We start from the raw sequence: 12,606 nt of genomic DNA on the forward strand, positions 1-12,606 counted from the left end.
ATACGTGTGTGTGTGTGTGTGTGTATGCTTTCTTTTGTAGTTCAACTCTTTTTTGTACTAGACATTTTCTGAGTGACCTGTTAATGATCTAAGTAATGGAGAAAATCCCAAAACAGACTATAATTCAGGAGAACTATACAGGAGAATCTCAAAAGATGAATGCTTCTGTCCCACTATCCAGGAAATATTTTATTATTTGAATGTTTAGGAATACATCAAGAAATAGGATAATGTATTTAAGGGTCTATAATAAGAAAGAAATTTAGGATTATGTTTAACTACATTAAAATTTTTAAAATATAACTTAATGCTTTCTTGTACTATAAATAGCATACTATATACTCTAAACCTGTTATAATGCAAATTCCTTAATGGCCAAATTAATGCAAATGTGAACATTACTTTGCAAAGCTGATGTTATATGTCAGAGAGAGTGATAAGTTAGATTCTTTGATTCACAGATTGCCAAAATAAGAAAGTTTTTTTTTTTTTAACTTTCAAGTGATTCTATAGTTCATATAATATTTACCTATGAACATGTCTATTATGACTCATTCTTTATATATTATGTTTTCTCTTAATAAATCTAGAATTGTAAGATAGAGAGGTGGAGTTGTTTGATTTTAGACAGTCCAGGTTATTTCTCTTAATGAAGGACAAATAAAGAGATTACATTAGTCTCAATAAGCTTCACTTAACTAACTATATATATGATATATAGTAAAAAAAACCTTAGAATTAAAGATGAGAAAAATTGCATCTTCATTTTAGAAGGTAATTAGCATATTTTTCCTCCAGAAATCATTATTATGATTTTATTTTTTTTAAAATTTTACTTTGTGTGCTGATTTTAGACTAATTCATCTATATTAAATTCTTTTTTAAAATTTTGTTTACATTTGAATAGGCTTCATCATCTTTTCAGTTTTCTAGTTTGGAATCATTGGTTTTTTGGGGGGGAATGATCTTGAAATCAGAACAAATTTCATCTTTTTTGTTATATGTGGTCAATATAGATATTTCTATATAATTCTATTTAGGAAGAAGAAAAAAGAAGTTACTGCCCATTTTTACTCTATTTTGAAGTTCATATATTTTATGTGTTTAAACATTACTACCTGTTAAATTAACTCCTGTGTCTTCATTTTCCATTCATCATTTCAATGTACAAGTTCCATTTATTATCAATTAGAAACCAAAACACAATTTATTGCATAAGATGATAGTTTTAGAGCTGAAAGGAGCTGTGGTAACTATCAAGTCCATGTTCCTTACTGCATGGGAAATGGGAGCACAGAGAGGATCAGTGATTCCTAAGGTCACAGAACTGGTAAATGTCTGAGGGAGGACTTGAACCCAAGTTTCCCTGAGTCCAAATTGCTCTGTACTGTACCATGCTAATTCCCTAAAATTATCTTCAATCAATTAAAATTAAATGCTATATATGTTTATGGATGTCTATAGTTATCAGTGGCAACACTGATGTGCCTTTCTGGCTTGAAATTGTCTGAAATGGGTGATGAAACATACCAAGCTACAGCAATTAGGTAGATCCCTTGTCTTTTGGGAGGATATTTTCAGTTCTAATCTAGCATGGAAGTTATTTTGGAGCATTGACTTTCCTCATGAGAAATGGATCAACATTAGATTTTTATTTTTTACAACAAATTATCACCCAGAATGTTTGATACTCTAATTCAATTAAACATATTTTAATCAATATTAATGATTTTAGAAATCTAAAAGAAATAGTGCAGGCCTCAACTAAGTCTTCCCTTTCTTAGTCAGCAGAATATAGTTTAGAATTAATTTTATGCTATCAAATTCATTAATAATACTTTTTTTGAGTATAAGAGTGGTTCTTCTGATGTCAGGATATTTTTTATGACTCATTTGAGTTAATAAATGTATTTACTCTTTCCCTTTAGCTCAGAAATGAGTATGTGTTATATCTGCTTTAAACTTTTAAGAATAAAACTCAACTTTTTTTCTTTTTTCCCCATTTCCTTTTCTTTCAACTACTGTAAATGTCTTGTCCTCCTTTCCTCAGTCATCACTCATGAGCGTGGTAATTATTAAAAAACTGTCTGTTTGTTCCTGTTTTTAGCTTTATGTCAGCCTTGTACAACGCCTAAAGAGTAAAAGTTTGTATGTGTGTTTTCATTATTTACCTATTTAAATGAAGTTATTCTTTAGCTATCATTGTGCACTCTAATTTCTTTTAATTCTTGTGCCAACCTTTCTCTTTTTCTTTGTTCTTTCAGGATTTGCAATGATTGTCACACTAGCTGAAAGACCAGCAAGCTTTGTTTAATTAATTTTTGTCTTATTTAGCATTATTTTTTTTCTTTTAGTGGTCCCCAGTATTTTGCAATGGTCATATATGTAAATAAATAGTATTTGTGCTGTAGTCCTCCTGTAGTATTTTTGTTTTGTATTTACTGTGGCTTTATGGCTGCACTGATTTGTGCAATCACAAGAAATCTGTGATAGATCTAGAATTGTATAGAAAGGAGATATGGTCTACCTTTTTTTTTTTTTTTTTTCTTCTTTTCACAGAAGTTCTGGTATTTAAGATCTTTTCAAAATTTCCTGGTGTTGGAAAGCCAATATATTACTTATCAGTCCTTTAATGTAATACCATAGATGTATTAGAAAAGAAACAGATTTAGATTACTGTATATATCATTAGGGACATGAACTTTTACAACCATGCTTATAATTTACTTCAGTATTTCAAAAGTTTTTGATTTTGTCATTGTGGTTACTTTTCTCACTCAAGTAGTTGGCAAACTCCCATATCTAACCCCTTACAGCCTCCATCAGTAATTATAGTCAACCATATTGATCATCTGATGGCCAGCTTTCTGGTAATAAGCCTTTCCAAACTGATCTGTTTGTGCTGCCAAGATGATACATAGCCTGCTGCTGGATTTTCCAACTTGGATCAGAAGTGTTGAATTTTTATTCTGCTGATAATAGTCTTTGAGAACCCAGATTAATACTTTAGAGGAAGCCTAGCAATATGAACTAGGAAAACTGGACTCTCCAGTCTTCACATTATTTTATCAAAGAACTGAATAAGAGTTGATTATTATCACTTGTATTCAGTGACTTGTCACTTAATGAGTCCACTTAAATTTCATATATAGATGTTCCTTTCATTTTATTAAAACTATTTCAAAGCATTAGGCCCAAGCAGTGTTTATTTCTGCAGGAAAGTATATGGGTTCTTGGATGGTTAATTTAATTACAATCTCCTTGACAAATCACAATTATATAACTAAAGCAAAAATCAAGTGACTAGGACTTTACTACAGACAAATTATCTTACCAAGAATTTTCATGAAGTTGAACAGACTTTTCTAGTAGTTTAAATTCTATGTACATTGTATATCTTCAATAAATGACTATTTACTTGAATTGTTAATTCAATAATTATGAAATACTTACTATGTTCTTTTTGCCCCCTTCTTTTCACAGGCTAGATATCCGTTTAAAGCCTCATCTCTATTCTTAATTAAAAGGAAGGCACTGATTTCTGAATTATACTCTATAATCACTAACTTCTTCATTTGATATTGAAGTTTTAACTGTTTTTTTTACATATAAATAATAGGATAAGTAAATATGATAAATATTATACAAAATTATTAACTTTGGCATTCCAATTGTAGCTATATTTGAATTCTAATCATTCAAGACTATTATGCAGTGCTTACTTTTAATATGTGAATAATTTTATCAGATGAGTTGATATTAATGTTCCTTTCCAAGTTCTTGAGTTTCTGTAAAAGCTTACACTTTCTTTTCCTCTCTCCATCACCAGTATTACCACTCTTACAAAATCCTGAAACCCTGTATTTGTCAGAACCCCAATTATTCCTAAGCAAATATACTTTATTCATATAACTCGTTTGCTCAATATTATATATTTGTATTTTTGTTTGTCCTGTTATTTTAGCACCAGAAAAAGGTTATAAACCAAAATTTGCATTAATCTTAATTTCACTTCATTCTTAGATGCTTTTTTCTTTCATCAGAATTCTCAGAACCTGTGTTGCTTCTTCAGAAAATTGAGATAAGCCTAAAAATGTAGTATTCCTCTCTTTCTAAACTCCATTTATAATGGAAAAATAATGAAAGATGTTGCCTTCCTGTTTTGATTATTTTTGCTACATATATATATATATATATATATATGTGTATATATATTTCAATTTGCATAGAAATTTAAATGGACCAAATTTTATATGTAGAAGACATTTGATCAGGAAAAAATTTTCAAAGTTCTACTTACACATTAGTGTTCTGGCAACAGAAGCCTCTGAAAAATACTACTACTATCTTCAGAATTCCAGAAAAAATTAAAGGCATTATTAAATATTAGAGTTTATGTTCTAAGCTCATTTAGTACATAGAGAGGAAGACAAATTATTTATTTGATTCTAATTAATGACACTGTAGAGGATCCTCTCTTCTTGAGGTTCTTATTTAATTTTAAATTATAAACACGGGTAATGCATTGTATGGATACTTTAATCTGAAATAATCTGTAAATGTCAACCAAAAACAGTTTGAATTTTACAGTTATTTGGGATTTCTGTTATTTTTATAGCTCTTTCTATAGGTCTGGCCACTTTTTGTTTATCCCCAAATAGGCTTGTTTTAGATATTTACATCGTCCTTTACCTTTTTACTTTGCTTCTTTGACTTCTTTGACATGTCACAGGCTTGTTAAGTGGTCTGTGTATGTGTTAGTATTTCCATTTCATAGATGAAGAATTGAAGGCTCTGAGAAGTTCAGACTTGCCCAGAGCTATACTAATGTGTTGATGGACTCAAAAATCAGATGTTCTGATCCCAAGTCCCAGGGTTCTTTTTACTATTCTACCTGCCTCTAAATATATAGTTTTGGTAAACTTTACTAAATATTCTTTTGGATATCATTTATAGATTGTTTCTCTCAAGTCCACAAACTAAGTCATAAGGTTTAAATGTTCATGCAGCTTTTTGGCAAACCTGTTTGGAGAGCTCTTATTTAAAAACATCTGGATTTAGTGAAAACAGGAGTAATAGCACTATTAACATTTCAAATTTAAGATTTTATGATGACAATATTTTCTTTATGTTGTCTCATTTTGATTTGTAATTTGGATATATCATGTTGTATTGTAGTAAACTCATTTACAAGGACATGTTATTTTTTAGGTATTTTGTCTTCTATGTTTTCCTCAACCTACATCAATTTATAATTTTTCATTAAAAACATTATTAAGAATGAACATTTTATTCATGATTTTGTTATCAAATGGTATATTTTCCTGTTTTTTTTTTTATAAAAGCTCATAGAGCATCTCCATCATAGAATTACTCTGTTATGAATCTGTTTTTAAAAACAATAGTGTTTAAAATTAAAGCCTTGCTTAATGTTTCATGTTTCTTAATTTTTCCTAGTCAGGTTATTTTAAATTTTTATAAAGATAGATTTAATATTGACTAGTTTCTTCTTTGAGAATTACCTCATCTAACATCAAGTCAATTAGAAAATTTTTAGATCTGTAAGGTGGCATTCACTATTTCTTGGCTCACTGATGGCTGAAATGACTAACTTGATGCCTATTATTTTCTTAGATTATAGTTTATATACTGGTAAAAATATTTATTGAGCATTCACAATATGCCTATCTCTAACTATGTTTTACATTTAAGCCTTCCTAGATTGAATGATAAAATTATAAGATCTGGTTCAGAGTTAATTCAAACTTAATATATTAGTAATTTGAATCCAGTGTATTTTAAGCCATTATGATTGGTAGCCACTTAAAAATGCAGACAACCATTAAATTTGAAGTCACATCTTATAAGTTTCTTTGTATTAATAACAATAATGATATCTCTGATATTTTTCATTTTGTCATCATTTAAATGATTTATTAAATATCATACTGACATAGATCCATGCTGAGTGTATACAAAAAGGGTATTTTTTTTAAATAGAAGTGAGGGTTTTAGCACTCCAGACATTTTCCTCCATTTTATCAGTTTTTAATTCTAGTTTACATCACATTATAATTTCACTTTTTAATATACATCTCCAGTTAGATTGTTGATTCTGCACCCTCTGCAGACATAAAGCCATCCATCTCTATTACCATATTATTTACATGCAGCATGGGCTCTTGCAGCATTTTAACTTGAGAGTAATTAAATTGCTATACAGATGTGCTAGGTAAATAGTTGTAGCTCTACTACTTCTCATTTCAATTTGAAATTAAACAAAGAAATGACTCGGCTCCAAAAGTCATAACTGTATTCACTCTGCACCTCTATAAGGTATATATTTTTGTTTGGAGGCATGAATTTATGTATTTAACAACATCATAGCTACTTCAGGTAGATCTTACATAGAGTTCATATGAAGGCAGTGGACACATCAAAATTAATGGAAATATAATTTCCTAGTGGATGCTCATCTATTATTGCTATTCATTAGAAGCTCTGTTTCTAAACTTTGCCCTGATGTTCCTGAATGCAACTGCATGCACTTCAGCAGCCTCAGTCACCCAGTTGTCTGGAGAATAGAGAGTAGCACCTGACACTGATATATATTGCCTGACCATTGTTAAACCATTTAACCCTTTAATCTCCCAGGAAACCCTTTAAAAATTAATTTCAGATTTATTGCACAATATGCATTTATGAAAGAAATTTCCACAATAAGAGTTTTTTTATATTAATGAAATCATAGGTTTAGACCCCCTCTTAGCAAAACTACCCTGTTTTGTTTGGTATCATAACAAATTTTAATATAACAATTATGTCTATAGTATGTCAATACTAATTTTTAAGATTTAATCTTTACATAAGAACTTATTTTGAATGAGGAAATGAAGAAAAAAGTATTCATTAAGGATAACTATATTCAAAAGAGTGGAATAAAAAGAGTCAGTCAGGTTTTGGCTACAAGTCAGATGAAAAGGTCTTATGATTTTTATATTACAGGAGTAAAATAGGTGGTATTAGAAGTGTGGTTAGAAAGTCAAACCAATCCACTGCGTCCAAATAGGCCTGAAAAATCTTATTATTAAGAACAATAATTTTCAACATATCATAACCTTATATTAAATGATCAATAATATGTGACTCATCTCCAGAGGAAAAACATATAAGTGAACTTCAGAAACCCACTCAACACAGAGTTTATTGCTAAGTTTCCAATTCTTGTTTTCTCTTTTCTCTACTTTAACATCTGTCCCCTTTTCTGTACTGACATCACAACTATCCTAGGCTGACTGTAGCACGTTTTGCTTGGCTACTACCATCATCTCTAACTGGTCTCCTGCCATCTCCAGATCATCTTTCACACAGAAACCAAAATGATATTCCTTTAAGCACAGGATTGAGCAGATTATTCTTTTGTTTTAGAAGTTTTAAAGGGTCTCTGTTGCCTCTAGGATAAAATAAAAATTCCTATGGCAAGAAAACCTTTCACAATCTGCTTTCAACCTCTCTAACCTCCTATATATTCTTCATATACAACACTCCATCTTTAACCTCCATACCTTTGCCTAGGAAGGTACCCATGTGTAAAATGGTCTACCTTTTCATCTTTGCCTCATTGAGCAATCTTTGTTCCCTTTGAATCAATGAAAATGTTATTTCCTTAAAAAAATTTTTCTGGTTGTTAAAACTACTTGCCTTTCCCTTCCCTGAAATAATTTTGTATTCATTTTGTTAATTATCTGCTCTATCTTAGAAAATATCCTGTAATAAAATGGAAATTCTTGATAGGAAGCAACTTTTCATTTTTTCTTTTTACCTCTAATACCTAGCTTAATTCATTGATATATAATAGGTCCTTAATAAATGTGTACTGATAGATTGATTTGTAGATTTACATAAATATAAAAACTGAGGTATTTATAAAGTATCAAATATGAGTCCTCTCAGTTTTAAAAAAATTAATATGTATTTAACTTAATCTTTAGCTACTTGAATAGAAAATATGCTCTAATAGACACGTTACCAAAGAACATTTTCAAATAACAATTGTGTGCTTATCTTTCCATCTTTGAGACTGCACAATTTAAGTATTCAATTACTATGCCTAGGCTGATTAAAACATTATGTATAAAAGGAAGTAATGTCCTCTATTTGAAATGTAGATTCATTAATCTGAAATAGCAAGCTCTATGATCTTAGTTTTAAATGGTCAACTAGTTGTGTTTTTCATCTTCTCTTTGAAATTTATATAAGCATAGTAGTTTTAAAGTTTTACAATACTCTATAGTTCTTAATAATGCTAAGCACATATTATAGGCAACTTGGTGACACAGTGTATAGAGTATCCAGCCTGGAATCAGGAAAATTCATCTTTCTAAGTTCCAATCTGACCATAGATATTTACTGTGTGTCCCTTGGCAAGTCATTTAACCCTGCCTCAGTTTCTTCATCTGTAAAATGAGCTGGAGAGGGAAATGGCAAACTAATTTGTCAAGAAAATGCCAAGTGGATGCAACTGAAACATACAATGCATATGTACATAGGCAACATAAAAATTATATCAGAATGAAACAGTATTAAAAGAAATTCACAGAACTTGAAATAAATGACATTTTACTTATATTTCTATACTCTCTCACTTTCTCTTGACATGCCTAAGTTAGGTAAATGAAGCATGTATTTATAGAAAGTGAACCTCAGTAGTTTGAATATTTCTTCTATCCTTTCTCTAAGAAAATTCTGAAGTCTACCTTGCCATTGATTTGTCTACAGTAATGTATAATTTTATTTCAAATTCATTTCACTTTATGAGTCAGCAAAAGCAACAAAACCCTAAATCCTTGTATTTGCCATTAATTTTTCTGCTGTCTTCCTTAAAAACTCAATCCTTTCCTTATCTTAAAAAGAAATTTATATAGCTATTAATAAGATCTCTTAAATAGTTAAAGTTAACATATTTAACTTATTACCTAGAAATCAAGAGATTAGGTTGGCTTTTTGTCTAATATTTAGGTTCAAAATCACTACCATCACTTATCCCCAAATGACTTTTCATTTGTGAGATTAACTCAAAGGAAGCTTTATATGAGAGTAATATGTTTATTTCCATAATTTATATGCTTAATTTTATATGTGAATCTATATTTCTTAATGCTACTTTTAGTCCCTGAATATCACATTTTAGCGGGCATAGAGAAATGAGCATAGTGGTTTTATATACTTTTTTTTAATGTACACATTCATTTTTGAAATGATTTTGCTACCTAATCCTATCATTAAACCAAGGCTTCTCACTTTGAAAGTTATAAGCTGTGTCCATCAGTTATTTGTAATACTGATCATTTAAAATTTTCTATACATATCTGATCATTACATATTTTTCCTGTCTTAATGCAGATTAACTTAATTAAAATGTATAATTGCTTTTGCTTCCTTTAAAAATATTTATTATACCATTTTGCTATGAATCTCAGATTTGGGGACAATCCCAAATAGTCAAAAAGATTAATATTTTTTTATTTGTATGTTTCTCTCATGGGGAAATAAAGTGTTCAGAGGGATCAAATTTTTCTTGCTCATGTATATCTTTATTCTCTTTGTAAAAATAAAAAGTGTCTTCTGTGGCTATAGTATATTTTTGTCTAGACTTATTATCTCATCTGACTAATAATTTGCACTATTCTTCCTATAAATTTTAACTCTAGTTCTCAGAAGCTATTGAAGTTTTCCTCTAAAACTGTCCATTTACTATTTCTCCAAGAGCCTTGGAATAGAACTTCTTAAACTACTTTTGCTATGTCAGCTCTTCTTGAGCATTCCTTAACCTATTGTTGTCTGTAAACAAAAATATGTCATGCAAAATAGAAAAAGCTTCCTAATAACTGTCATTTCTACAAAAGAAGCCTTTTAAAACTTCTTATTTGCAAGAAACACAATATTATATGCAATACAGAATTCATGCCCACATAATCCTTTTTTAAATTCCTATTTGGAAGAAATGCAATAGTAATTAATTTTCTCACAAGAAGGACAGTTTGGATCCACATTAAATATTGTATGTGATACAAAATTCATGCCCACATAAACCAAAAACATATTCCCAAATCACAAATGTAAACAAATCAAGAAGTTGTTTTAAAATGTTGCCAAACCCATGCTGCTACATTTAACAGAAGTAAATTTCAGTATTTAAAGTGTAAATGTTTTTACAAAAGGAAATGGTATCTATCTGGCAAGCTCATGCTTTCATGAGCTTCAGATAGAAGTGATGCTATGATTTGCAATTATTTTTGGCTCAGAACAATATTAGATCAACTTGCAGGTTCTGTTGGGGAGGAATTATGGGAATTGAAAGTGATCAGTAATGCTTTACGATATGACCTTTCTGCAGGAGAGAAGGTATTACAGGATGATGAATTCACTTGTGACCTCTTCCGTTTCCTCCAGTTGCTTTGTGAAGGACATAACTCAGGTTTGTGAGGCATCTTCCAACCATCCAGATGAAGTGATGGTAGCAAGAAATACATTTTCTTTGGTCTCAGCAATGGCAGCAGTAGCTCACATTTACATAGTACTTTAAGGTTTACAAGGGGGTTCCTTATTATTTTATAATTTTAAATCATCAGATAATTTTTCAAAGGGTTTTCAAATCTATTATTTCTTTGATCATCACAAAACCCCACTGAGATTAAATATATTTTCATTTTTAAAGAAAGATACTAAGACAGAATGGTCAAGTGACAAAAGTCAAATCTAAAATCATGAATATAGTAAGTAGTGGAATTTGGACTTGAATAAAATGTTGTGGTTTTTTTTTCCCCTTTGTTATACTGTGTTAAGAGTTTGACAGACTTCATGAAGTCTTAATGATTAGATTCCTAAATTTCTATATTATGATGTGGAAACCTATAACAGACCATCTGGTCATAATTCTTTTAGGAAAAAGAAAATATGTGGGTTTTTTTTAGCATAAAACATTTTCAAAAATATTTGTATTCTGTGACTGACTTAGAAGGATGATATTTATGAATTATTTTTTGAATTTTGAATTTTGATTTTAAAACAATCCTTTGTTACATAATTAAGGGGAAGAATAAATATCTATTATTTGTTTAAATAACTTTAGTTTGAACTAGCACAATGACTTTCCTCTTTTTTAAATTCATGTAGATTTTCAGAATTATCTGAGAACTCAGACTGGTAATAATACAACTGTTAATATAATCATCTCCACAGTGGACTACTTACTGAGAGTTCAGGTACTTTATCTTCTATTCTACCAGCTACTGAAGTGATCAAAAGAATTGGAATGATCTGCCCTGAACTATGACATGTTTTTTGCCTATGTTCTGATGTTTGAGTAAAAGAAGCATTCTGAATATTATACTTTTGATTCCTTAGCCTCCAGAGGTAAAAGTAATGTTCATATTAGTTCACAATGTTGAATCACTATGTCATCTTTCTTAGATCTCTGCTCCCTTGTTTCCTAGCTTTCTATTTTGTTTTGTTTATTTTCTGGGTCATTGTTCATTCCTTCACTTTTTCCAGAGCTTTTTAGTTGATTTAATTTTTACAAATTACCTAGAAATTATTACCTGTTCTTTACCAAACTGAATGGGGGGGGAAATTTTGGGGAAAAGAGCTTGAAACTTCCATAATTACTCATCTTTGGTTATAGTTTAAGGTTGTTCATGCCATACCACTATTATGTTTGTTTAAAATTAAAATTGCTTCTTTAAAACCAATCACCATTATCTTAATTAATATAAAAAAATTTCAAACCTATAGGGGATCATAAATTAAAAGCTAAAAAAAATACCAGCTTTCATCTCAATCAAGGGAACTGAGGCTCAGAGAGATTAAATCACTTGCTGATGGTCCAACAGGAATTTAATGTCAGAGTCAGGATTTGAAACAACTTCATATGCCATACTCTGTACCATCATAGAATCATAGTTCAAGAGCTAAATTTTATAAAAGTCCAGTGCTTTGACAAACTAAAGAATTCTAAAACATTGTCCAACTCTTTAATAAATATGGTCCTCAAGTATATAGTTTATTTTTCTGACTTTAGTGGAAAAAATAAATCAATGACATTATTTAAAAATCTTCAAATCTATTTTTTCTACTTTTCTTTAATATCAAAGTCTGATACATCTTTAATCACAAAGTAATGAGAAAAAATAAATTTAATTTCTGAATTAACTACATAAAAGATAATAAATATATACATAATTTTGCATTATCTCCTCACATAGCCAAAATAACTTCACCAGTTAAAATTCTTTCAAGGATATACTTTTTAAATATCTTCTTGAGTAGAGATCAGTCTAGTTTTCATAGATATCACTGTTGTTGTTGGCATTATATTAAATCTTACCATTATCTCAAATTCAAAAGAGACACAGTGAATAACTTATTCTGTATGGTTTGTGCTGGATTTATTTCAGAAGTATGAAGAATATACCTGTATCAAAAAGATTTGGTTCCTTGATTTATTTTTGCTTTGCCACTATGTTTCATAGATATGGCATCAAATATTTTTATGGATGTATATTTAACAATTCTCTCAATTCTATAAAACTGTGTTTATGGAATTAA

General features: G+C 29.7%; 1 protein-coding gene across 2 annotated transcripts in view; it reads left to right on the forward strand.

Annotated features, from left to right (window-relative positions):
• The window catches only part of RYR2 (ryanodine receptor 2), a 699,155-nt gene that overhangs the window by 609,731 nt on the left and 76,818 nt on the right, over nucleotides 1–12,606 (forward strand). For both annotated transcript variants that reach the window (XM_074262493.1, XM_074262494.1), the window contains 2 exons: nucleotides 10,397–10,477; nucleotides 11,176–11,264. In XM_074262493.1, the coding sequence (XP_074118594.1) occupies nucleotides 10,397–10,477; nucleotides 11,176–11,264 (170 nt within the window). The remainder of the gene's footprint in view (nucleotides 1–10,396; nucleotides 10,478–11,175; nucleotides 11,265–12,606) is intronic.

The sequence above is a fragment of the Sminthopsis crassicaudata genome, chromosome 4 (assembly GCF_048593235.1).
Source record: "Sminthopsis crassicaudata isolate SCR6 chromosome 4, ASM4859323v1, whole genome shotgun sequence".
NCBI classification, from domain to species: domain Eukaryota; kingdom Metazoa; phylum Chordata; class Mammalia; order Dasyuromorphia; family Dasyuridae; genus Sminthopsis; species Sminthopsis crassicaudata.